This window comes from Podarcis bocagei (genome assembly GCF_964188305.1).
Source record: "Podarcis bocagei genome assembly, chromosome: 1".
NCBI lineage: Eukaryota > Metazoa > Chordata > Lepidosauria > Squamata > Lacertidae > Podarcis > Podarcis bocagei.
In genome coordinates this window covers 87,106,231-87,132,667 of record NC_138125.1, presented here as the reverse complement: position 1 = coordinate 87,132,667, position 26,437 = coordinate 87,106,231, and the positions used below count along the sequence as shown (strand labels likewise).

The 26,437-nt window shown below is 41.3% G+C and overlaps 1 protein-coding gene across 1 annotated transcript in view; it reads right to left on the bottom strand.

Annotated features, from left to right (window-relative positions):
* The window catches only part of NUP160 (nucleoporin 160), a 28,334-nt gene extending 5,005 nt beyond the window's left edge, over window positions 1–23,329 (bottom strand). The window contains exons 1-30 of the mRNA XM_081203685.1: window positions 23,203–23,329; window positions 22,947–23,055; window positions 21,438–21,648; window positions 20,231–20,453; window positions 19,761–19,845; window positions 18,177–18,291; window positions 17,709–17,867; window positions 16,734–16,811; window positions 16,248–16,345; window positions 15,274–15,358; window positions 14,464–14,532; window positions 14,083–14,166; window positions 13,555–13,725; window positions 12,977–13,076; window positions 12,020–12,185; window positions 11,055–11,182; window positions 10,785–10,945; window positions 10,019–10,149; window positions 9,775–9,845; window positions 9,020–9,176; window positions 7,529–7,598; window positions 6,590–6,688; window positions 5,884–6,003; window positions 5,672–5,767; window positions 5,457–5,551; window positions 5,093–5,189; window positions 4,906–5,011; window positions 3,726–3,886; window positions 1,896–1,956; window positions 564–674 (exon numbers count right to left, since the gene is read on the bottom strand). Coding sequence (XP_081059811.1) covers window positions 564–674; window positions 1,896–1,956; window positions 3,726–3,886; window positions 4,906–5,011; window positions 5,093–5,189; window positions 5,457–5,551; window positions 5,672–5,767; window positions 5,884–6,003; window positions 6,590–6,688; window positions 7,529–7,598; window positions 9,020–9,176; window positions 9,775–9,845; window positions 10,019–10,149; window positions 10,785–10,945; window positions 11,055–11,182; window positions 12,020–12,185; window positions 12,977–13,076; window positions 13,555–13,725; window positions 14,083–14,166; window positions 14,464–14,532; window positions 15,274–15,358; window positions 16,248–16,345; window positions 16,734–16,811; window positions 17,709–17,867; window positions 18,177–18,291; window positions 19,761–19,845; window positions 20,231–20,453; window positions 21,438–21,648; window positions 22,947–23,055; window positions 23,203–23,305 — 3,520 coding nt within the window. The 5' untranslated portion in view covers window positions 23,306–23,329. The remainder of the gene's footprint in view (window positions 1–563; window positions 675–1,895; window positions 1,957–3,725; window positions 3,887–4,905; window positions 5,012–5,092; window positions 5,190–5,456; window positions 5,552–5,671; window positions 5,768–5,883; window positions 6,004–6,589; window positions 6,689–7,528; window positions 7,599–9,019; window positions 9,177–9,774; window positions 9,846–10,018; window positions 10,150–10,784; window positions 10,946–11,054; window positions 11,183–12,019; window positions 12,186–12,976; window positions 13,077–13,554; window positions 13,726–14,082; window positions 14,167–14,463; window positions 14,533–15,273; window positions 15,359–16,247; window positions 16,346–16,733; window positions 16,812–17,708; window positions 17,868–18,176; window positions 18,292–19,760; window positions 19,846–20,230; window positions 20,454–21,437; window positions 21,649–22,946; window positions 23,056–23,202) is intronic.
* Window positions 23,330–26,437: the final 3,108 nt, after the last annotated feature.

Below are 26,437 nucleotides of genomic sequence, written 5' to 3'. Positions count from 1 at the left end.
AACATCATCTCAACTGCACACATATGTATATAAGTGGGCGATATTCAAATAACTTTTTGTACTAGCAAAAGGATTAGCACAAGCACTAGGGGATTTCCCCTTCTCCTCCCCCACATGTGTGCTGCCACCCCCAAATCCACTCTGGGGTGATGAGTGAACCCACAGAACAGATTAAAGGGCACTTATGGAACTTTAACATTAGCACTCTATTTAATACAACTCTATCTGCCACGATTGTATACAGAGTAATTGCAGCATTCAGTTCTTATAGATGCAAAGCCACACGCCTTCTCTCTCATAATTGAGTAGACCATGCCTACTGTGGATATGAGATCACAGAACACTATTTAGCAGAATCTCCTCTTGCTGCAAATGTAGCAGCAGCATAATAATGGTAGTGAGTGTTTCACAAATTAAGATTGGATTCCACATCCCACAAACAGCAACAGGAGGATGTGGAAATACATTTCTTGTGGGTTACTGATCTCCCACACAGAGATTAAATTGCTCACCCTCTGTACAGTTATTAAGCCAAGTAGTATGAACGTAAATCCTGAGCTTACCTGTAATAGCAGTTGTTGTTGAATCATGTTGTGCTAAAGTTAGCCGTATGCGAGCCAGCACACATTCTTTTTCCAAATCCTGCAGCTCCAAGATTTCAATCCGACTTCCCGCTGTACCAAAATAATCATTTATTTACAATGTGCCAACTTCAAGAGTCTACTGTTGAGAATTTAAAGTTAAACCAGGCAATATAAAGGCAAAATTCTGCTCTTGAGTGATGAGCAGCTACTATACTAGCTTTCTTTTAGTCAACCCCAACATTTTGCACATAAAAGGTTTCCCACTAATCATCAACTTTATAAGGGGGCAGCTGATTAGCTGGATGTATTAAAGTCATCTGCAAATTAATATTTATATTTATCCTGATTTCCTATTTGAACAAGGACATCAGAATTTTCTTTGGTAGTATCATAAATAGGAATGTTGGGCCCTTACCATGAATGTTCTAACTAGGGCAAGACATCAAATATGCTGGATTATATCCACCAATAACCCTAGTAGGCAATGAAACATATGATAGTCTTTTGGGCCAGCCATGTGACCCAAGGCTCTTCCTTTAATTATGTTAGTTGAAAGTATAAGACAGATGCTGAAGGCGTTCCAAAACTAACACCAATGGCAGCTATGAAATAGAAGAATAATGCACACAGATTCAAAGTAAAGAGTTACATCCAGAGGAGGCTGAAGCGAGCTGGAAGAAAAAGGTTAAGTCCAGGGTGAAAACAGGGAAAGAACTGGAGGAGGAATCTAGGGTCACATGGCTGGCCCAAAAGACTATCATATGTTTCCCTGCCTTCCTGTGTTAAGAAATGCCTTTAAGATCATAGGCTGTAAAGTTCCTATATCCTTTCTTCCTGTAGTGCTGCAGTGATGAGAATCACTCAGCACTAATGAAAATACAGGAGTCTTCTTAACCTGGCAATCCTGTGCCCTTTTGGCCCTCCAGAATAGTGGTTGTATTTTCATAACTCATACCTACTCTGCCCCCAACAACAGCTCAGACAACACTGTCTACTGCACAATTATTGTGATCAATTCAAAATACTGAGCTATGTGGGTAAGAAACCAGTGCACCAGACTCTCGCATATCATGGAGACATCCCAGATAACTAGCATAACACAGATAAAAAGATGTAGACAAGATATGGGAGGATATGGGAAGATAGGAAGGGACATGACTAAAGGCAAATGCCCTGCAAACATGAATCAAAACTAATCAAACATAAGCTGGAAAGTGAGTAAGTCAGAAAAATTAAGCTGGTTGATCAGAATTTAAGAGTAGACATTTGGAATTATCTGCATTTGAGAAAGTGGAACAGCAGAAGACTCACTTGGGGCAGCAGCACACTCTCCATCATGACTTCTCTTGGGGGATGCTCCTGGACGTTCATACTAGTGTGAGATAGGATAAGCACTCTAAACAACTGGATATACAAATCTTCAGTCTCTACAACATCTTCACTGGTGTTTAAGCACCACCAGGATTCTGTCTATTTTCCCCAAGATTTCAGTGCAGAAACATACAAAGTGACATCCTCAGTTTGACTTGCGAAAATGGCAAATTCTGTAGTCGGAATCAATTAAGCAAAGGAAGCAAACTTGCATATCTGCTTATTCTGCATATTTTTATTCAGTGAACATTACTATAGGCAGAATAGTTGTGCTAGTGCAAAGATTAGTGCTAGTGCAATGCGATTCCCCTCTCTTCATGTCCCCAAATCTGCTCTAGAAGGTTTGGGGAACCTCAGAACAGATCTAGGAGGCATGTGGGGGAGGGCAATGGGGGGGATTAAGTTCAGTTGCACAAGGAGAAATCCTTGAGCTGATGGAACATTTTGTTGCATGCTACATTGAATATAACCCTATGAATATTTATAATAGCTGTGTAACCATTTGCCTGCATCCAATGAAATGCTAATGCAGACGTACCTTGGAACTCAAACGGAATCCGTTCTGGAAGTCTGTTCAACTTCCAAAACGTTCAACTTCCAAGGCACAGCTTCTGATTGGCTGCAGGAGCGTCCTGCAGCCAATCGGAAGCTGCAGAAGCCGTGCCAGACGTTCAACTTCCAAAATAATTCGAAAACCAGAACAATCACTTCTTGTTTTCGATCGTTCGGGAGCCAAAACATTCGAGTTTACAGGCGTTCAGCTTCCAAGGTTCCACTGTACTAGACAAGCTACTTTATTTCTAATTATTTTTTATTGGGACGTCAGCACAAGAATTAGCAGTGGACATACTGGCTGTGTTTGCACATTATGTTAAACCAATTTAAGTTTAATAACTGTTTAATGTGAACAAGCTGCATTGTAGTGAACACTACTTTAAAATCGCCACCGCTCCTCCCCCACCAGACTGGGTGGGAGCAACAAACCACAAAGATTGGCTTGTCATCTTATCTGAAGCTGGGCACATGGTTTGTTTCCACCAAAATAAACCATGAGCAGTAAGCAATTTTTTTTTTTTTTGCTACTGCTTATGGTTTGTTTAGAGCAGCCTTTCTCAATTGTGGGTCCACAACTCACATCCCTAGCTAGCTCGTCAGAGATGATAGGAGTTGTAGTTCAACATCACCTGGGGACGCAAAGCTGAGAAAGGCTGGTTTTGGGAGAATCACATAATGGGCCTGGGTTTTAATGACATGACAAGTCAAAGTTTTCACTTTGTTGCTCCCAGGGCACAATGACTAGGAGTGTGGGAGAAGCAAAGCAGGAATTTCTGAGTACTTCTGTATGAGGACACTGCAAATCTGTGTCAAACTAGAGTTACACATGATTTAATGTGATCTGTGAACCAGGCAGTGTGACAGAGGTTGCTGCTATCTTAAACATACAGTGGTACCTCGGGTTACATACGCTTCAGGTTACATACACTTCAGGTTACAGACTTCGCTAACCCAGAAATAGTGCTTCAGGTTAAGTGCTTTAGGATGAGAACAGAAATCGTGCTCCGGCGGCGCGGCAGCAATAGGAGGCCCCATTAGCTAAAGTGGTGCTTCAGGTTAAGAACAGTTTCAGGTTAAGTAAGGACCTCCAGAACGAATTAAGTACTTAACCCGAGGTACCACTGTACTTGCAAACAGCAGCCAAGGTCTTCATGAAAAAGAGACTGCTAATAATCAAAGTGAGATCAAATATTGAAAAAATGAGATGTTTCATACCACTGCACCAGAAGCTGGCTGCACTATCCATGCATATTCAGGGCGAATGAGCCGCAAACAATTAAGAGCTGCAAGGTAACAGTTTGCTTGCTTCTGCAGTCCAGAGCGGGTACGGACTTCTCTGCCAAGGCGCATTCCATATTCAAACATCACTGTTCCAGCTGAGGAAAGAAATAAGACAATACAACAGTCACCTCTTCCCCAACTGAAATATAACAGCTTCATGTCAGAACAGGTTGTAGTAGGAACTTAAAGTAGAAACAACTTTAAAATCACCTATAATCTAGTGGAGAGGAGGAGAAACCAACCAAAAGAGAAATTAAAATTTGTAAAGCTTCAGAGCTGGACACTAGAACAGGTGATATTCCTAATTTTAAAGGTTGTCAGTATTGAGAAAATAAATGGATGAAGTCAGGGTACAGCAGCTTTATATTAGTTTAACTGCCCTGCCTTTCCTCAAAGTAATCTGAGTTTTGCAGTTTAGCGTGGATGCATATATAGCCTATACCGTGGCATTCAGCTTTCAAAAACACCCGATATTTTTCTATTATATACTTTTCCCATTCAACTAAGAACATATTCAGTAAATATATAGTTCCAATCACACACCTGGGGCATATATGCAGTAGAGAATTAGTGGGCAGCAAAAGAGTTGAGCATCCTCTCACAAACCATTCTCCCTTGCGAATACTCCCCCCTTCATGGCCCTCACATTAGTGTTTATCACAGAAACATGGGGTTTAGGACTTGGCTTTTCTAATTCTCTAGCACAGGGGTCTGCAAGGTTTACCTTGCCTGGGCCAGTTCACTCCAGTGGAGATCCCACCGTGCGTGCGTGCCCACAATTTCTGGCGTCTGCGCATGCACAGACACAAAGCGTTGCAGAAGTGAGTCCCCGCGCCATGCTGGTTTAGCACAGTGCGCGGGGTCTCGCCGAGTGGGTGGCTCGGTTCGGGGGCGGCTTGTGGGCCGGTTAAATAGCCCCCGTGGGCCGCTTATGGCCCATGGGTCTTAGGTTGCCGATCCCTGCTCTAGCATAGATTAGCTATCATGGCTGGACTCTTTCACCACATGCACAGACTGCTCATTAATGGGAAACAAATAATCATCTGATTCAATGCCACAAGAATTGACATTTTAACAGTTGGTGCAATTTTCTCTTTTATATAATCTGTCATACCTTTCCGGTAATTATGGCGATAAACATGGAAAGCATATAGCAGCTCGTAGTAATTATGTGTCATCAGATCTACTGCCCGAGCACGATATTCAATTATTCCCACAACCTATAATACAAACAACAGTTAGACATAGCTGAAGATTTCCTTATACCACTACCTTACTGCTAACAAAAGGAGACCATTTACCTCATTGTGGAGATTCACATAGGGGAACTCCACAAGATCCTGGAGCTGGGAGCGTTCACAGAGAACTACCACCAACTGCCGTAAACAATCCAGCTGCCTAGAAGGGAGAAAGAAAGAGGTAAATCTTTGCTATCATGGACTGTGAATTCTGTGGACTAGTTTTTCACATTTTAAAGCAGTGTACACATTTAAACAGTATATAAATGTCTTAAATTAGAAAAACACAGCTCTTTAGAACCTTGGCAATATTTTCAGGGTATTTTAAAGGACCAAAAACAAAACAAAAACAACCCCAACCACCTGTGGTTGGCACTTGATTCATAAAAATAAGGTATATCAATGCCTAAAATATATGAAGTATTACCTGCTAGAATCTGGGTTATGGGTCATGGCTTCATAGGCTTGACTGTTATGTCCTAAATCCAAATGGTGTTTGAAAATGCATGTCCTCAGGGTAGCCTGCAATACAAATATGGTAGTTAAGCCATCTATAACCAGCTGGAAAATTAGTGTGGTGGCACAAACAAATGCTGGATGAGAAGGGCACGCATCCCATAACAGCAAAACTTAATTCCTTACTTGGCTTCTCCAATCATCAGCTGTTTCTGTGATTGCTAAGGTAGCCAACTGAATGATCAGTTCAGGTAGACCCATGGTATCCAGAAGACGCAGAACCTAGGGAGGGGAATATACAGCCAAGAATGTTTTACCTGAACTATTTGTGAAAATGTTAAGTACATGTTATGCCACCCCTTCTACAAGAAAGGTTAAAAGCTTGGAAACAAAAATACCTTGTCATAGTACTGTAGCCGTGGGGTTGAAGCCATTTCAACATCCTCCGATCTAATTAGTCTATCCAAAAACTCCTCTTTTCCAACTTCTGAGGCTGCTTCACAGAAACAGTCCAGAGCCTGAAAGAAAAAAAGAACTTAAACCAAGGCTTGGGACAAATTAGTCCGAAGCACAGAATAAACTGGGATCACTTCCATATTGTTTTGCTACAGTTATCAATTCCATACTGTATGTCAGAGGTTGCCAAACTTTTTAGGCCAGTGGTTACATCTGGAATTCTGAGGAACTGTCAATAGTGTCAGTCCCAAAATGGCACGCAGGTTATCAAATCACTACACATTATAACTCAACATGGATACCACTAAAAACTATTACTAGGAACAGTCCATGCACACATACAACCCGCACCCAAAGCTGCCACTGAAGGCCGGAAATGAACAGCAAAGCATCTGACTCTAGGAAAGCAGTAGACAGATTCATCTGAATAAAGCCTAAATTGGTAACACAATTGACACTTATTTTATATTTTGCTCCTTTTTAGAACAAAGCTGTCAAATCTACAGCACTCTGCAGACATTAAGATCCTCAAAAGTAGCTGAGAATCTCTCACTCCTAGCTATGACTACTGTCTAACCAACTTCTCTCCTTTTGTTTCTCAACTCAAACAATAAAATGTTTATCTGTTTTAGAGAAATAAGAATTTACCTTGTGCCCTTCTCCCATAACAAGGTAGCAGCGTCCCATCATAAAACAGCATGACCCCATATTCACATGGCACCAAGGTCCCAGAAAACGAATATATTCCTAATATACAAACATCCACTAATCAGACAAATCAATGTTATGTCTTACTTCCCACTGTACTCAGAAAGACATTGTTTAACACACACCAATTAAAAAACATGAACAGGCAAGCAGCTAGGCTGGATTCCGATCTAGACATTTAGGCTTGGAGCCTCTGTTCCTGTGAGATTAACTCTGTTCACAGGATACTCCCAGTGGTATAGTGGGGAGAGAAGAGAGGCATTTTCAAACACCCCTGCCCCCCCAAACCTCTGCTCCATACCTTTGGGGGAACCTATAGAAAAACATGGGGGTTTGTGCTGTAACTGTAGGTGAGGGGGGTCGGTAAAAATGGTCTCCCCAGTTCAGCCAGTGGGAGCCTCTACTGGATTGAGAATCCCTTCCATAATATCCAGTTTTGATCCATTTGCCTGATTTACCTGGGCTACCTTTGAGTGATGATGATTATTATTTTAGGGCAGCATGCACATAGCATCCTTCCCCGCAACTAATCCATTGCTTTGAACCAGTGCTAGCTTTCTTTTTACCAATTACTTTTATAGATTTTCAAATTATTATAAATCTTGCCAAATTAGTTCAATTTAATACAATTTTCCAAAACCGGCTTCCCACTCTCCTCATAAGACATGCCCAAGATGAACCCCAGTTGCTGCTCATATTCTCAGTTAATCTCTAGATAACATCCCACCATATGTACCAATGATCCATCAGCTGCCCCTTTACATCCCTGCATACAAAACCAGGGCTAGCTTTCAACCAGGCTCCCACCTGATCTACTTAAGTATTTTCCTTCTATTCTTTAAATATTAATGTAAAGGATTTCACAAATAAAGATCTCACCTGCAGTTGAGCATACTGACAAGCCCCCATCAAACATTCTGGAAAGAGGAAGTTAGGATTGCTTGGCCACCTGAAGACTGCATAAGGAATATAGGTTCTTGAATGGATGACAAGACCATGGCTTAATTTTATGAACTTCTATCATATCACGTCTTCCTCGCCTTTTCTCTTCTAACTAAAAAGTCCCAAACACCGTAATCTTTCTTCCTAGGGGAGTCACTCCAACCCCTTGATCATTTTGGTTGTCCCTTGACTGTGCTGTAGTCTTTTGAATGAATCAATGTCACGAACAGCAGTTCCTCACATGTACAATCATAGGGATGCATGGGAGCAGGAGCTGGTTGGAGAGCGAGGCTGTAGCATGCAGAGTTGGAGGGCAGGAACAGAAAGGGAGAAGAGGAAATAGACAAGAGTTGGGCAGTGCAGCAGGCTTAGTGTGAGGGAAGGAAGAGGAAGAACAGGAAGACGGGAGGCAAAAGGACAGACAGAAGGAGAAGTGCTTGGGGCTTCTCTTGTGCCTTCTGATCCCTCCACTTCTCTCACACACAGTCTCATACCTCAGTCCTCTTTCCTTGCTGCCAACCCTCTGAAAGGAAAGGGAGGGAGGAGGGATTAGCAAGTAAGATGAACCATTAAAAAAAACAACCCAATAAACTGGGAAGAAAGGAATGGGGGGAAAAGAGGGAAACTCACAGAGGAGTGAAAAGTGAATGTAAAAAGAGCAAGGAGGAGCCTCTAGATCAGGGGTTGTCAACCTGGTCCCTTCCACCCACTAGTGGGCATTTCAGGATTCTAGGTGGGCAGTAGGGGGTTGTACGGCAAAAGCTGAATCCTCCTTCCATCGAACACTGGTGAGCGGTAAGAAAATGTTACCATCAACAAAGATGCATTAGTGGGCGGTCGGTATAAAAAGGTTGACTACCCTGCTCTAGATCATAAAATTGTGCCCAAAGTGAGGAAGCCAAGTCATGGCTCTGCAGCTATGGGCAGGATTTGGCTAACCAGCCCCATGAGTGGAAGCCCTGCACAAAGACTTCACACCTTGCCAACGGGGCTCCCCCCACAGGCACCCTCACAATTGGTTTGGGGGGGATCCTAGAGAACCCCCAGAAGAGCGTGCAGGGAGGGAGGATACATTTGGCAAGCTGGAATGCTTGCACAGGAAGAACTGAATGAGCACAGTGATGAATTCCACCTAACTTCTGTACTTTACTTGAATAAAACTGAAGTGTAACTCCCTGCAATAGAGGAATCACTGGAGCAAAGAATTTCAGAAATTTGCAAAAGATTAGTATAAAATGTCAGTAACTGTCAGTTGGTTATGCCAAACTGTGCCTCTGTCTGCTGATTCCGCCCCTGCCCATTGTGTCTGGAGGGCCCCAGTTAATTTTTATCCCGGAGTAGAAAGTTTAAGAATCCCCGCACTAGAGGAACAGAAGAAAGCGTGGCTCCTGTCCACCGTTTCAAGCAGAAGCTGCAACTGAAGGATACAAGAACTGCAGGAGATAACTTGAAATTGCAGAAAACATTTGAGGCCAACTCAAACTTGACTCATCCAAGGCTGCGTTAGGTGGAAACAGTTGAGATATTATGTGTTTTCGGGCTACCTCCTGAAAGAACAGCTCCACGATAGTTTGAGGGCTGGACACTAAAACAGATTAAAAGATGGTGTCTGCATCAATATCTCTAAACAATGAGAAAATGCCATAAACATGTTTTGTACATGACTCTTCAATTTAATGGTTTCCCTAATACTAACTTCTATATTCCGCGTCTAATAAATCCAAGTGGGATGCAGGGAAGAAAGGCTGTAAACTTAAATGCCTATTTTTAGATTTTGCTTACTTAAGATGTACTTTGCATTTTTAGACACAACACCAACTGTTTTAACAGGTAAAGACCAGATTTTCTAGCTATCTATATAACTTTCGAGTTTGAAAAATCTAGGCATAGGAAATGCGGCACGTAGGATACTTAAATTTTGGAAAATTCCAACAATTTTAAAATAAAAATCTAGCCTAATGATTGCTGGTAAAGGTGGCTGGGTTAATGTTAAAAATGGCCCCTGAGCTATAGCAGTTTAGGTTCTCTGAGCAATGATTTCAGCACTATCTTGCTTTAAAGTATTTTAATCTGAGCACTGGAGAACTGATGTCTATAAACATGATTAATCTTTTAGCAAAGCCTTGTATTGTCACTGAACATACTTACAACCAAAAAGAGACAAAAAGCTTTTAATTTCTTACCTAGCTTGAGTGGTGTTATAGCTGTAGAATCTGTCAGTTTTAATACAGAAAGATGCTGTAGGTTACATTCCCTGAAGAAACCAAGAAAAAATACTTGTCAGACAGAAAAGTCCTGAGCAGAACCTGTCCAAATTAGCTGCTTGCCATTATCAAACAAAATGCCTATTTTTCGCTATAGGAAAAGAGAATGGCCACGCCTACTTCATCCATCATATTAATTACAAACTATAGGTAAAGAACTTACAGTTCATCAACTGGAACATCTGATGCCAAGCGTTGGCTTGCCCACCTGATCAGGTAATATGATAATATCAAATGAGATGTGCGATGCAGCAAGTTCTGTTGAGTGTGGTATAGCTGGCCTCCGCCCAATACCTAAAAACACAACGTAAGTATTAGTTGTTGTTCAATAGCTGTCAATGGCCAAGTAGTTTTACATTATTCAGAAAAGATGCAAAAATCCTTGTGGTATTATCCTCCCCTTCAACATATAGACATTTATACCCCATTTTGATTTTGCTATAGCAATATCTTCAACTGTCCCTAAGCAGTTGCTAGAAAGGAGAGGAATGAAGCCAACAAATATTGAAAGCAAGATAGCCAAAGACAGGAGTGCTATTTTAAGTGGGTTGAATGGGACTGAAGGAAAATCAACCCAGAGCCTATCTAACTGAAGTAAGCAGCTGGTGTTGGAAACATGACATGACTATCTGATCTTAAGTTGAAGCTCCTTCTTGTTAATAAAAATAATGGCTTGGATTCAGACATGCTGCTCTGTGACAAGATACGTTTTGGCCCCCAAGTTCTTTCCTGGCTGCCAAGAAAGTTGCGTCAGCAACACAGTGCACCCTGACAGCTAAACGGTAATGTCCATTCAGCAACCACTGTAACCATTCCATTATTATTCAACACCCATTTTCTCTGGCAAAAAAAAAGCATGCTGTTCAGTTAATGATGTAAGAATTGTACTGCTTGAGGTCATACAGTCAACTTTGTTCCAATATACTCACAGTATCTCCAAGCCGTAGCAAGAGCTGCTGTAAAATCAACAAGTCCCGACAAAGCAAAAAGCGAGTCATGGACATCTTGTACACACACCGACACACCATGTTTACTGTTGTGCTACTACCATAGAGCTGTGAGAGATGCATGCGCACATTTAGGGGTTGGACTATAGAAAGAAAGGTAAAAGGCAAAAATATATGTATCTACTGACATAAGCAGCTTTCATTGAATCAAAATGTTAGGGGGGAGGGAGAGTAGAGCCACTGTTCTCTCACCAATATTGAGTCCTCTTTCCATTTCTGCATCTGTCTCATAGTCCATTTCCCGGATAAGCACCCCAATAGCATCAATTGGGTTTTTGATCTCTTGCAATTTACTGTGAATATCCTCTATTAGATTCTCTCTTCAAGGAAACCAGAAAAATGTGTTAGGCTTCATAAAATATATTGATAATTTATTCAGTTATGAGGGAGTAAACATGATACAGAAGACACACTATCCACCCTATTAAGAATTATATGTGGCACCCTACAACTAATTTTTCCACACACTGTCTCATGGGCTATGACACCCTCGGGTTGAGGAACATGAAATTGTAAGATACAAGTAATCTGGAACAAACTATTGCAATCAGCTGACTGTAATTTGTACACTACCTTGAGACAGATTGTAATAGGCAGTATATAAAAACTCTTAATAGAAAAATGAAGTAACAAAAACACTGTACAACGTTTGAATTTATATGGCTACTTTTTAAGCACAGGGACCCTAGGGATTTTGCTTGTAGTGTGGCCTTGGTTCAAACTGTCTTGGGCCTCAGCTGGAGATATACAGTGTTTTACCTGTCTGAGGGGAACAGTGAGATTGAGGACATTTTTAACAATGAAATTGAAGGCTGAATCTCTCAGCTCTGACAGAAAAATAACTTAGGCCTTGGTGTGTAACACTGCTCTCTTGAAGAAGGCAGGGCCTAAAATCTGGAAGGACATTTCTCCACAGGAAGGGTTATCAACTGTGCTGCCTCTGCCCTCTGAGGGGAAGGAATAGTGAGCCCAATTTTCTGAGAACTACAGCTACTAGAACTTTGTGGCTAGAAATCTCTCTCTCTCTCTCTCTCTCTCTCTCTCTCTCTCACACACACACACACACACACACACTTATCCAATCAGCTAAATACTGTAGAGGGAGTGAGAAAATCATTTTTTATCAATGGCCTACTTTGCTCATAGCGCATGCTTACGTGTCATTAGCAATCAAGTCATGAAGGATCTGTCCTGCAGCTCTCTCTGGCGGCTGGGAACGGCAGCAAGCCATTTCCATTGTTAGTGCCATCTCCACAGAAATTGATTCACCAATTAACCGAAGGCACTGAACAAGACTCACAAGATCATGAGAAAATTCAGATTCTACAATGAAAAGGTGGTGTTTAGAACTTATTTCAGAGTGTGTGTGTATATATATATTTTAATCACAATAAAAAAGCCAACTATGCTGGAAAAGCAGGGATAAAACCAGTTAAGAATATACTTTCTTCTTGCTTGCACATTCTATCCATGGGCAAAACACAAAAAAATCACTTCATTAGTGCTTACTAAAGTCAACAGGACACCTAAGAAGTACCAAGAATGAAATTCCCTAGTTATGTTGCTCTCTAGTTATGTTACTCTCCCACAGTGCATGATTTTGAAACATCAATAGATTTAAAACTCTCAATCCAGTCTTTCAATTTATCCATTTACCCGCTGACATGAGGCAAGTGCTTCTAGGAAAGTGATCATGAACTGATTCCTTAAAAGTTCTTGGAGAGAGATGCACCAAGGTTATTGTTATCTGCTAGGATATGACTAACTGAAAATAACCAACATGGGCAGGAATCCAGAGGTGAGAAATTAGATCTATGAGCCCAGAGACCCTTTATGCTTACACTTCTTGAGCAAAAGCTCCACATGCTAACATGGTAAATTGCTTTTAAAACAGAGCAGGGTTACCAAAGCAGTTTATTTTCCATGTAAGTAAAGTTTTGCTTTGAGAACTTGGAAGTTCCACTGCAGTAGTGCAAGCCTGATGTGAGTGGCTTTCTGGATCCTGGCTATTTATCAGAAAAATAAAACACTTAAAAAAAATGTAAAGACTATGTTCTAAATTCTGCTCTGCCGACAACATCTTATAGTGGGTTCGTGCGCTCACTCTCTCTTACCATCTAAGCCAGTGCTCTCAACTTCATTCACCAGTTGTTCATCAAGCGAAAGGTAAAGGTGATCCATTACGGAGCAGGGCACAAGAAAAGACAGGTATCCCTGTGTGGGGAGAAGATACACTCATCATTTAGTTTTCAAACACCACAAAAAGATGATTTACTTACATGGAAAGCTCAAAGCAACATTCTGAAGGGGGGAAATGCCCATAGAGTAGTCCACATTCTCAGCATCATAAATATTCAAAGATACAAGGGCAAAATAGTGTACTGTAATTTAGGAAAAGCTCAAACTAGCTATCTTTTAGCAGCTTCCGTGATTTTCAGATCCTTATTGAAAGTACGGACCATCTGAATTTCTAACCAACATTTGCTCAGGAAAAAGTCCCATGTAAAACAAGTAAACCATATAAATTTATATCTGCCACATTTATTGCATAAAATTATAATTACACACTACTGAGAGCTCTTGAAACTTAAGTCCACAATAGTTAGGGTCATTGCCTGCCAGAGTTGGACAGGCCCATTTTGCTCTATGAAAGAAATATCTGAAATTTGCCTCTTTCTAACCTGATTCTCACCTTTTTAAGCAGGCACACCATGCTAGTGCATTGATTCAAGAGAAGTGCAAGTGGGCGTGAGAGTTCTTCTTGGTACTGAACACAGTAAGCATAGAATTTTGACCAAAATTCTATTTGCAGCTGTCTAAATACTTCTTGTGAGAATTCATACTCAGTCACATTTCCTTGGAACTGGAAAACAAGAACAAAAACACAGACCGAAGGTTAGCTATCCAAATGAACAGTTCTGCTAAATCAAGGATGTTGACTGCTAAAAGGTAATTTCCTCCCTCTCCTCTCCCCATGTGCCCCCATTATTTGTTCTAGGAAGACACACATGGAAAACCTAACCCTAGCAGAAGTACTTCATTGGATTGGATACCACCCTAAAAACTAACATTACAACAGTAGAGCATTGTTTGACCTATCTTAAAACAAACACATAAATATAAGCACAATTATTACAAAGAACCAATGAAATAAGAATCCAAGAATGAATGTAATCCTGTTGAAGCAACAAGAGGGGCAAAGACTAAACGGAACTCTTACCTCATTTTCCAGAGCTATAGTAATTTCTTTTTTCAGCTCATCCCAGGACAGGTCTGTGAGGTGCTCAGCTCTTTGAGAAAATATCTAAGGGAAAATTAAAAAATGTTTCTCACCCTTAAACCTAAATGCACATAGTGCCAGGGCTTACCAAATCTCACACTTGAATTCTAACAGCATGCCAAGCAGTGTCAAAAAGAATGTTCTATGTAGATGACTGATGACAGTAGGCCACTGTAGCTATGAACTGGCAGAGCAGAGCAGAGGAGTGCTCTGCCCTTCTGCCTCAAATGCCAATCTTGCCATTTTGTGCAACTGACTTGTTAGTGTAAGTTGTAATGGTTTTCCAGAAACTCCACAACAAATGATGATGTTCCTGCTCACCTGTAAAGCTTTAAGCAAAGCCGCATTTGTGAACTGTCCAGGCATGAAGATGGCCTCTGTAAATGTTTCCTGTAAGAGTCAGCATAATTAATTATTTCCCAAGCAGATCATGTGATTCATTTTATTCCCTTCCACTAACAGCTACGTCCAAATATTGTCCCATGACTATGTTCTAGCAACTGCTCAACTTCAGTTTATATGACAATTTCCAATGTGCACTATATATTAACTATGTGAAATTGTTAATACATTAGAGGTCCACACATACTGCCTAAACCTTGAAAGAAAGAAATCAACCTTGAAACTAAGAGTAAAATGAAGTGTAGAAATTGATGCACTGTTCATTTCTGAAATACAAAGTTTTGAACAACAACAACAAAAAAGAACTTAAAAAAACAAGGCATGCTTCTGGTGGCCAAAGGAATCTTGCTTTCAGACACTTTGGGACACAAGAAGCACCAAGAGTAATATCAAACACACACACACACACACACACACACACACAGAGAGAGAGAGAGAGAGAGAGAGAACAAAGTTTACACATCAATTAGTCAAAGCCAAGAGTCTTGCACTTCAGACCAAACAAAATGCATATTTGACACTACTAATCTAACAATTTTTTTTTTAAAAAAGGAGAATGCCTTCTTTCAAAGATCCATCATTTCACTGGTCTTCCTTCTTAGCAACTGAGCACACAGATTTGTTTTTCCCCATATATACGCAATGTTCATACTTTTAGGGATTCATACAAGTGCTACTCATCTGTGTTTTGCCATTCAAATTCATAATTGATTAATCTGAAGAACTCACCCTTGGGTCCTGGTCATCTCTAATATCCACTTCTTCAGGTGGCAGGGGCTGCACAGAGACTTGGTTCCACTGACCTGCAACATTGCTAAAACAAGACTGGACCATTTTAGCCAACTTTACATTTATAGTTCAAAAAAGATTACTTCCAAGTAGAATAAATAAATATATATAACTATGAACAATTAAATATAACCAACATCTTCCATATTTTTGACCCATGACACCACAAACCTACAATTATAAACTAAAAACAGATGAAAGTTTGTTGACGTGGGTTTCCCCTACATGGACATGTGTGTATGCACACACAGAGACTATCATCGTCCCCTCCCCTCAATGCCAAGTGGGATATCTAAGGGACTGTATTTCAGCAGCTCTGCAGCTTTCCAAATGCAGTCATTTTCCTCCCACCTACAAAATGGAGGGAAGTCTTCCTGTTTCTGTGATGCTGGCCCTGCCAGTCCAGTGTATGACCCTTCAAAACCACAACATCCCCAGACAATGTAGCTTCTGTCCATTTCTCCAAGATGGCTGACACATATAATTGCTGGCTGTTTCAACAAATAGTCTAAGAGCTCCTGTGACATGTCAAGTCTACCAGAAGACAGAGAAATCTCCTTTTCAATTTTCACCTTGTGTCGCCACCTCTTAGCTTAAACAGGTGTGAAGCATGAAACTAACTGCTTGAGCAAGCCTGCATGCTGCTCACAGCCCATCCTAAGTATTATAAACATGGCTCCCCTGATCTTTTGTCAACCTACTTAGCCATCCAGAAACGCCTTATGCTTCATCAATAGGTATCAAATCCTTGTTAGAAGTGCCAGCATAGGCTATAGTTATTTTCTTTGAAGTATCCTTCTGCCATCTCTTAGTGTTGAGAGAATCTCCTTTTTAATTTGGATTCAGGGCTTAAAGTAACTTTTTCCTCACCCAATTTACTGCTCATGGTTACACTACAGGTGGACAAAACTTACTGCTCAAAATTGATGTATTTCACAGTGGTTCTATTTTCATCATCATGCCAGAGTGCCCAGATCTCAGCAGTAGTTAAGGAAAAGTCAACAAGGGTCTCCTAAGTTAAAAACATACCACAGCGAGTGGATTATAACAATGAATATGATTTTCAAACCTAAATGTACTCAAGAGAATGAAACTAAATAATAACAGTACAATGGAGAGAACTTATATTTTGTTGAATCTATAAAAACTAGTATTTTTTAATTTATTCCTAGCAGACAAATACTGGGGCTACACACAGAAGATCCCATGAATCAGAAGTAACTGACTATAAAGGAGGCAGGTACACACATCCCTTTCTCTCCAACATCACATCATGTTGCTTAATCTCATATAGAATGGAAGATGGAATGGAAGACAGTACTCTACTGACCCCTATCAGTGCAGAGTGGATGTTTCTTGCCAGACACATTCATTTTAATGTAAATCTTATTCATTCCCACCTGAGAAGTGAACAGTGATGATATGTGATCAAGACTATAGCGCTGACTCTCTGTGCTGACCAACTGGAAGACACAGAACTGCAAAAAAAAAAAATGATTCCGTCATTAGTGAAAATAAAACTGTAAACTATTTTAGACAATCCTTATATTCCAGTTCTCTAATTATAATACCCAGTAACCATTCAGGATGTAGTAATGGCACTAGACTGTGAAAATCAAGTTGAACAGATGCTATTTAAGTTGGTTGTTTTAGCACTTGTAGAGAAGAGGACGTCCTTAGCAATTAATTCACTTTTCAGACTTTCTCTTTCTGAGGAGGAGCAATAGGTTCCCTATGGAGATATCACAGGTGCATTTGAAATGGAATGCTTCCATGCCCAAGGCATAGGAGACATAGTACCCCTTTATGTAAAGTGTAATTTTGTCCTCTGCAGACACCTACATAGTGCTTTCCATTTCCTTTTTTCTCTAGCCTTCTTCACCTTACTTTCTTGTTTGCAAAGCTTGGCGATCTAAGAAAACTGATACAGAAAATTGGGTTTGGGACTCAAGACAGGAAATGCACCAATCCTGTATGCTGCATCTCCAAAAAATAGTCTCCACGTTTCCCCCAAAAAAAACTACACCAATGAATTATATGCCATAGAAGGAAATGAGAAATTGTTCTTCCCTGGAACAATATATTTGATAAGTCCTTCTGAAAGCACTTCATCAAAATACATCTTATCAAGGAGCTATTATTTCCCAGTTTTTAAAGCAAAAGACATTTGAAATTGTCAGCAAGATCTTTTAATCCAGGATCAAAAACTATGTCATTTTGTAAACTTCCAGGACTGGACAAAACATGTTTAAAATTATTGAAGAAAACTTTTCTTATCCACATAAACTCTGAAACTGATGGGTCATACTAGTAGCTCCCTGACTCTCAACTTAACAGCAAATTAAAATTCTACGAATATAAGACAATTCAAGTACCTGTCCTTGTTTGGGTGCATGCAAGTATACACCAATGTAAAGCCCCAGGGTCTCAGAATAAGACAGCTGTAATCTGTGTCCAGTCCCAGCAGCAAGTCTTAGGTCCTTACTTACAGGCACAAATTCCAACATATCAGCCACCATCAGGCACATTTGATCCTGCCAAGATAAGAAGCCAGATAAGTAACACAATCTGCAAATGGGACAAATGCTTTAAACATGCCTGCCAAAACAGCAGCTTGATATACTAGACAGATACTTTACCGTGTGTTCCTTTACAGTAAAGATACAGATCTGAAGGTTGTGCATGTTCACAACAGACCACAGAAAAGGTAATTAATATAGCTTGCATATTCAAAGGGACATGTTGCCGAAAACCAACATTTGGAAAGTATCATTAGTTATATGAATAATCAACCATCAGCAATGACAACAGTATTCTATCAGAAATTAGCATTTCACACTCACTTTGTAAGACCACATTCGAAGTTTATGATCCTGGTAGAGTGCAAAGAGGAGGGCATCATGCTCACGACAGTGGACAGACAAGCTAACAGGAAGCTCTGAAGGACCTTGGTCTCCTCTGGAAAAGATTTAAACTAAATTATATATATTATAAACAAAAAAGCACAGAATTTACAAGAATTTAAAAGTTAGAAGAGCCAAATCTTCACCTGATGTCATGGTGACATCATACGATTGAGAGGTGGATACCACCACCCACCTTGTCAAACATGTCCCATGAGGTATAGAGGAGATAGGAATCTGGCCCATCAGTCAGATTAGGTTCGCCATTCCTGGTTTATGGTGAAGCATTACCTTTGCATATAAAACCATACCCCTTTCAAGATAAAAGTTACGACGTTTACTCTTCTAAATATTCCAAGCAACCATCAATCACAATGCAGCCATTTAGCCTCCAAAGTTTGAGGGCATGAATTTGTCAGATTTCCGTTCCACACTTCCTCAGTGTATCAGAATTATCTCTTCACAACTCTTCTCTATGATAGGTTAGGCTAAGAGATAATGATGACCACCTGCTGAGTCACCTGGCTGAGTAGAGAATTTCTTACTTCCAAACCTAACACTAGCCACACAGGCTCTCTGAACAATAGCCATCATGTCTGGAAATAAAAAGGATGCAACCTTCTTACTAAAAAGTAGGGAACTGTGAAAAACAGTCAAACGTACACACTTTCTAACCTGGACTATGGGCAGATTTGGAATACCTCTGCTACATGCAATTGTAGCTGAAGTACTGAATCCAACAGCATCCCTGGCCTTCATATGAAAAAGAAAAGGCTGACTGTCTTCTGCAGGTTCCTATTCCCTCAAAACATGTTCATTCATTTTGCTTTGTCCAGATCTGAGACGACAGGAGCAATTTCAAGATTAACTTAATATGCTTGTTTAGAAAAGAGAGCCACCTAAGAAAAAAGCACATTACACTTCCAAGAATTAATTACACTTCTAGACCTGGCTGAGAGCTGGACCATAAAGAAGGCTGATCGCCAAAGAATTGATGCTTTTGAATTATGGTACTGGAGGAGACTCTTGAGAGTCCCATGGACTGCAAGAAGAACAAACCTATCCATTCTTAAGGAAATCAGCCCTGAGTGCTCACTGGAAGGACAGATTGTGAAGCTGAGGCTCCAATACTTTGGCCACCTCATGAGAAGAGAAGACTCCCTAGAAAAGACCCTGATGTTGGGAAAGATGGAGGGCACAAGGAGAAGGGGACGACAGAGGACGAGATGGTTGGACAGTGTTCTCGAAGCTACCAGCATGAGTTTGACCAAACTGCGGGAGGCAGTGGAAGACAGAAGTGCCTGGCGTGCTCTGGTCCATGGGGTCACGAAGAGTCGGACATGACTAAACGACTAAGACCTGGCTGAAAATCTAGGTACAATAGATTTTAGTTAGCTCATTTGGTTGCTGAAAAGAAATATCCTCCAATGAATAACAGGCAGAGTGCTCATTCAAGCTTGTTCCAACTATGCCACTGGCTACTGTAGAGACTTCAAGAGCTCTGTTTGCCATCAAAATACTAGCCTGATAGCTGTTGGCATCCAACCTGTAAGCAAGCGCTGCATGACTGAACTCTGTTTCAACTCCACGACTAGAGTTGAAACCATTCCTAAAAACAAAACAAAAATGATTTATTAATAATGCATACATATATGGCACACAACAGTAACTAAATCAGATGAATAATCTTTCAGAAGTCCCATGTGGAAACATTCAAGACAAAATGACTACTGATTTGAGACATTAATTGACGGTGTCCAAAATTGCAAAAGCAGGTTCTGCTGCTGTCTTTGTTCCCTTAGTTTAATCAATTAGTACAGCACACACTTCTCAATTAGAACAGTTTTGCGGATATGGGGAGTCAATTGCCTTATGCACATTAGAAAATATTTTAAACCTGCTTTAAATTCTTATTCGATGTGCAGTTTATGAGATTTATAACTGAAAAGCAAAGCAACTTTAAATAAATTATCTAGATCAGCTTCTATACTTACCATGAGTATTGTGAGGTGGCAGATTAAGGACAAAAATCCCACCAGATGCAGATGGCAAAGCAAAAAGTGCTCCTCCATCACTGGTAAGCCAAGCTGCTGAAGCAGTGGAATGAGTTGACAGACCAGGGATTGCAGGAATCACGCAATAGTTAAAAGGATCTCTTAAATGAACTTTTCCAACATCTGTGAAAACTGACTGTACATGACTTTCTGTGATCAGCTCCTATTAAGAAAATCCCCAATAAGCTCAGTTATCAATAAGAAATATAAATTTGAAGTATGAACATGGAAAAGTCAACTAGGAAATGTCTTTTCTATTTAAATTCCTCTTGTAACATATGACCTAGAAGTGTCTGAAAAATGGTATCAAAGGAAACATTAGACAAAAGCAGTTTCTTTAGAGCAATCAAAGGAACATAGGAAGCTGCCTTATACCATGTCAGACTGTTTGTTTAGCTAATCCAGTATTGTGTATTTTGGTGGCTCTCTAAGATCTCAGGAACAGGACTTTTACATGATCTGCTCCTGTAATTCTTTTAATGGGAGACACCAGGGATTTAAGCCAAGACCTGGTGCATGCCAACAAGGGCTCTGTCAATGACCCTTCTCAGTGCATTTTATCTTAGACAAGATTACTTTGCAATATCTATATGTTTTGCTTCATACCAAAATTTTACCCAGCAAATTGTTCAACATGAATTTGCAACAATAAAAACATTTGAAAATTAGATTTTCTTTAATTTTCTATATAAAAAATGCAACCAAACATGTGGCCAAAAAAATAATAATTACAAAAATAAATAAATTACAGAATATTTCACAGCCCATTCCCAGAAAGGGTCAGTTCAGAATCTATAAAACCATATGTCCAAATCAGCAGCCTGCAGTTAGTGATCGCCCTTCAAACCAGAATCAACCCTTACACTATGAATGAGTTTGGTTCAAGGGTTAGCCATAGTTTTCCAGTTCAGACATCATAATCATCTATGATTAACACTAAATAAGAAAGAATCTAAACACAAGGTGAGAGACAAGCCTGGGGCTTGTTTCTGACACTCCAAATCATAGTTTGGTGTATTACCTGAACTGAACATGTTATACAGTATATGCAGTCACAATCCAAAATGATAGCTTTGTCTGTGTATTAAAAATTTGCTTGTTAATTGTTAATTCACACTCTTAGAATTTTTGAAAAAAGGTTACTTACACTCCTATACATCCGAGTGGGGTGTGGTAAAATCAACCTATGTACTGTCTGATTGGTTGAAATCAAGATAACAACATTATTCTGGGTCTCAAATATATGTACTCCTCCAGGTAAGAGGCTACAATTCTGAAATTTGAGCTGAACAGCATTGTTCAAAAGGTTTATATCAAGGGATTCCTCTACCAATTCCAAGGTTCCACCTGACGTAGCCCTGCAAAAGAAAACAAGTAAATTCATACAGGAATTATAGGTTTACAGAGTACAATTAACCCAGTATTTGCATGGTGGAAAGGCAATGGCACCAATAAGCAAATCTCAAGAGTCAGATATATGTGCTACCTGTATTTCTATATGCCTTAGATTTTGCAAGCATACAAAGAGCATGCAGTGCACACCAGTATGCAGTGGTACACAAGGAGGAAAAGCTGTAGGTTGCCCTTCCTCTTCTGGAAGTCCAGGAAGGTATACAGCACAATCAAACTAAAACATCTCAATCAAACTATTTTAATACTGCACCAGACAAACACAAAATACAACTATGAGATTCAACATCACTTTAATCTTCTCCCCCTTCAAAAAGCCAGAACGGGGAATATTTGAATAACTATACAAGATTGGGAATGAACCTAGTGCCAAAAGGCACAAACAGCTGGAGGAGTTGCTAGGAGGCAGGGATAGACACATTGGGAACATAATTGTGTGAGGCTACTGAGCTCCATGGTTAGATGCATAGCTTCCTGTTGACCTAGCCCTGTATTTCACCAAGACAGCACTAAAACACAATAGTTCTATAGTGTGGTTCAAGGAATTTTGTGGGCCTTTGCTCCTCAATACAGCTTCATTTGCTAATTCGTCCTTCTCACTTCGTACATAATCATGCAGCTGTTTCTTCAAACTGCTTCCCCATGCCCTAACTGTAATTCATACAACCTTCCATGCACTACTGAGGTACCCATTCATAGAACTCTCTAATTTCAAATTCAATGGCCATTTTGCTGTCACATACAGTTATTATCAAAGATTACTGTCAACTACTGCTCAAGTCACCTGTCATTCACTTTAATGCCTTAACATTTTTGGTTGTGGACCTTTCCTCTGCATGCTTTCCTTAGCATACACCCCAACTTTAGAATTCTCTTCCCACAGAGCTACAACTGGTGTTGTACCATTCTGTTCATAACTGCACTAGGTTAATGCATTTAAAAAAGGCATTTTAGACTGTTAGCTTGCTTTAGTTCTGCTCTGGAAGAGTCAACGGCTCAAAACACTTCAATAGTGAAGAACAGATCAAAACCAAAAGAAAAAGATCATCTGGTTTATTTGGGTATATCACCCTAGTCACATGCTAAACGGGATCAGGCATCAGAAGAAGATGCCAGAAGGGGAAGCCCGGCCAAAGCGGAGAGCAGCTCCTCTTCACTCTTCCCAACCTCTCCCAGTGGAGTGAGAGGGCAGGATCCGATCCGTGGTACTGCCTGGCGAGTGGGCTGCAGAAGCAAGGCCACTCACCAGTGGATGAAGCGGTTCCTGGTCACAGACCCCAGCTGCGCGTTTTCTTGGTACCAGAATCCTCCGGCGCTGTCGGCGTAGCGAACGGGCGTGAGGGACGAGCCGCCGCCTGCGAGGGACAAGGCAAAGGAGGCACGTCAGCCAGGCAGGCGGCAGGAGCAGCAGCAGCAGCGTGACTTTTACCATGCGTGCAACAGCAATGACACCCGCCCAGCAACCCACGTCCGCCGCCCGCTCCCTGGCCGGGCGCCGCTACCTGGGAGGCTGAACACGAGCTCGCGAACCCGGCGCCGCGCTCCCCGCTCAGTGCCCACCAGCTCCAAATATCCCCGCTCCGGGAGCCCGACAGCCGCCGCCATCTTCCCTTCCCGCGCGCGGAGCCGCAGTGGATCACGGGATAGTGGGAAGGGGGCGCGGCCGAACCGAGCCTGCTTTCGCGGTGAATCATGGGAAGGCCTGAGGGGGGTCTCTGTCCTGTGAAGAACTAGATGGAGCGACTGCTGGGCAAGGAGCGCAGCCAGACGCCCGTCAAGTTAAACCCGGCCCGCGCTTCAGTTAGACCAGGCGCAATAGGGAAGGGGCATTTCATGGAGCAGGTTTGGCCAACCTGGCGCCCCTCCAGATGTTTTGGACTGCATTTCCCGTCGAAACATCTGCTGGCTGGGCCTGATGGGAGTTGTAGTCCAAGTCCTCTGGAAGGCACCAGGTCGGCAAAGAGTGGCAGCCAGGCAGACTTGGATGAAAAATGAATTCAGTGGTGTAAGCTAGCGAAGGGGGAAATGCAAGCAGATGGCTTCACGGAGACGCGGGTCCTGTTCCTTCCCTATGTTAATTTGCAAGGTGTGGCGAGACACCTTTACCTGATTACGGCCTTTTTTGTATTCCACCTTAATGTAACCAATGCAAGTCTGCTTAGAAGCATTGTTGTTAGAAGTATCACAGTTTCTCACTGTAATAAGAGTTTCAGTGTTGTTTTATTGTTATAATTTTTTAAAAAAATTACATGGGAAAAGGAGCAACTCAGGTAGTTTAGAACATTTACAAAAAAGAGGCCCTTGAGTTATCTTTGACAGCAGAGAAGAGGACCATTCATTTCCTCTCTAAAGTTTGCTATAGTTTGTTTAGGTCACAAAATGGTAGGGCACAATCCAGCCAAAGTTAAGCAGTTATTTTTTTTATTTAAAAAATCAAATATATTTTAGAATTCAAAGAGAGAGTTTTGATTGAGGAAGGGTATCTTTGCAGGGTGGGTAAGAAGCAGTAGGGCTGGACCTGCAGTGGTACTGCCTGCCATGGCCGTCTGTGCCAGGCATGGGGCAACACAAAGCTGAGGGCCTGAACAGTTGCCCCACAACCATCCAACCTTCTCCCCATATTTGCTGTGACTGAGCATTAAGGACAGTGCCTGTTGCTAAATATGTTCAGCAGGATATATTGGCTTTCTAATACATCTTAGGTGTGACCTCTGTATCCTTGGTAATCCTATGTTTTTAGGAACATTTCTGAGAAATCTACATGACAGCGGTGTAAATCAGGAAGTGCTGTAAATCAGCCAGTTGGTGATAGAAAGGCAGAAATTTAGATTCCCATTCATTCTACTGTTCTACTAGTGTTCTAGAGCACTTCTTCCAATACTGTTTTCTGCCAATGTTTCTGTCAACCTGCTGCTTGCTCTGTTCACAAGAATAGCAGCCAGCCTGGAATATGTTCACCTGCAACATAGCTCCCATTGGCGTAGTTATTGCCAAAAGTTATCCTCTCTAACAGCATGTAATGGGCATGACAGATGACATTAAGAAGGTGTGGAAGAATGATTTTAGAGAGTTTGAAGATAGTGAACCAGATAGTGTATGGACTAACTTCCCCTCCCAGTTTATACACTATCTTTGTGAGAATCCAGGAAGCTACCTTTTAGGATTCCTCTAAAACTGCCCTACATGGCAAATAAGTGTTTCCATCATGCAGTTGGGGATGTGCTGAGAGAGGATCACTATTCTACATGTGGTGGAGCTGTCCTTTTGCAAACAAGTTTTCAGAGGAAGCGTTCTTAGAGCTGGTTAAGATTACTAGCAAAAAACTTCAGTTGGCACTCTAGTCAATCAAAAGTGTGCTTAATGAGGAAATTAAACATAAAGAATTACTAGCAGTGTTATTGGCAATGGCTCAAGTAGAATTAACAGGCTGTTGGAAAGGGAATACACCTCCTACAAAACACGGTTTGTATGTTAAAATATGGGATCATGTAGCACTGCCTGAGTGCTTTGCACAGGATAGAGGGGTTATTCAAGGTAAAGCAAAAAAGGCAATGTTTTGATACTATTTTATATGGTTTCCATTTATTAGCTGTATTAATAAATGGACATCCTCCTTGCCTTCTGGTGACCAATCCAACTTTGTGGCAAGGTTATCTCCATTTTTCAACATGATACATGTAGAAATATATTGTGCTGATAAAACCCCCTTATTATCTTCTGTAATTAGCAAACAAGTGTTGTTTGTTTTTGGTTGCCTTGTTTGTTATTAAATAACTATAAAACTCAATTACAGTGGTACCTCAGGTTACATACGCTTCAGGTTACAGACCCAGAAATAGTACCTCGGGTTAAGAACTTTGCTTCAGGATGAGAACAGAAATTGCATGGCGGCGGCGCAGCAGCAGCGGGAGGCCCCATTAGCTAAAGTGGTGCTTCAGGTTAAGAACAGTTTCAGGTTAAGAACGGACCTCCGGAACGAATTAAGTACGTAACCAGAGGTACCACTGTAAAAGCAGTTTCTCCACCTTACCCAATCCTTCTCTTCTGCTATTCTGGGAGCTGTTTCTCGGAACCAGGTTTTGGTTCTGGGTGGTCCCTAAACTGCATGACACACATTCCAGACAGCACTACCATGAACCAGTGCAATCCCTCAGTCCTGACAAGAATAATCTCTGGCTGGAACTGGGCACAGAACCAGCAGCTGGCACTTATATTATTTCATCCTCCTTCCTTCTGCTGTGTGTTCCATGGCTGAAGGTGCAGCTTTCAGTGGCAAGGTCCAGCCTGTCCTGCCTCCTGAAGTCCTTGTTGTTCTAGGGCCTCACAGCACCAAGAGAGGGCAGGGCCACCAGCAGCTGCTGTGGGATGGAGATGTGGAGGACTCTGAATGGCGCTGTTCTGTCTGCTGGGAGCAGCTCTGCCTCCCTGGTGTTGGGAAGAGGTTGAAGGGCTGGGTCATCTCAAACAATACTTCCTTTCAGGCAGAAGAGCTGCATGAACAGCTCTTAGGCGGCTGTGGCTGTACAATGCACCCTGTCTTCCTATGCAGAATGGCAGCATTATTGTGCCAGTCAGGTGGCTGACGGAGGCCTGCTTCAGGGAACGTAGGCACTAGCTAGAACAGGCCCTGGGCTGGAACAGAGACACAATGGTGGACCAGGACAGCTTCTAAGTGGACCCACCTGTATTTCACATATCCTCAGGGAGAGGCAAAGGCAACCTTCCCACTGCCTATCT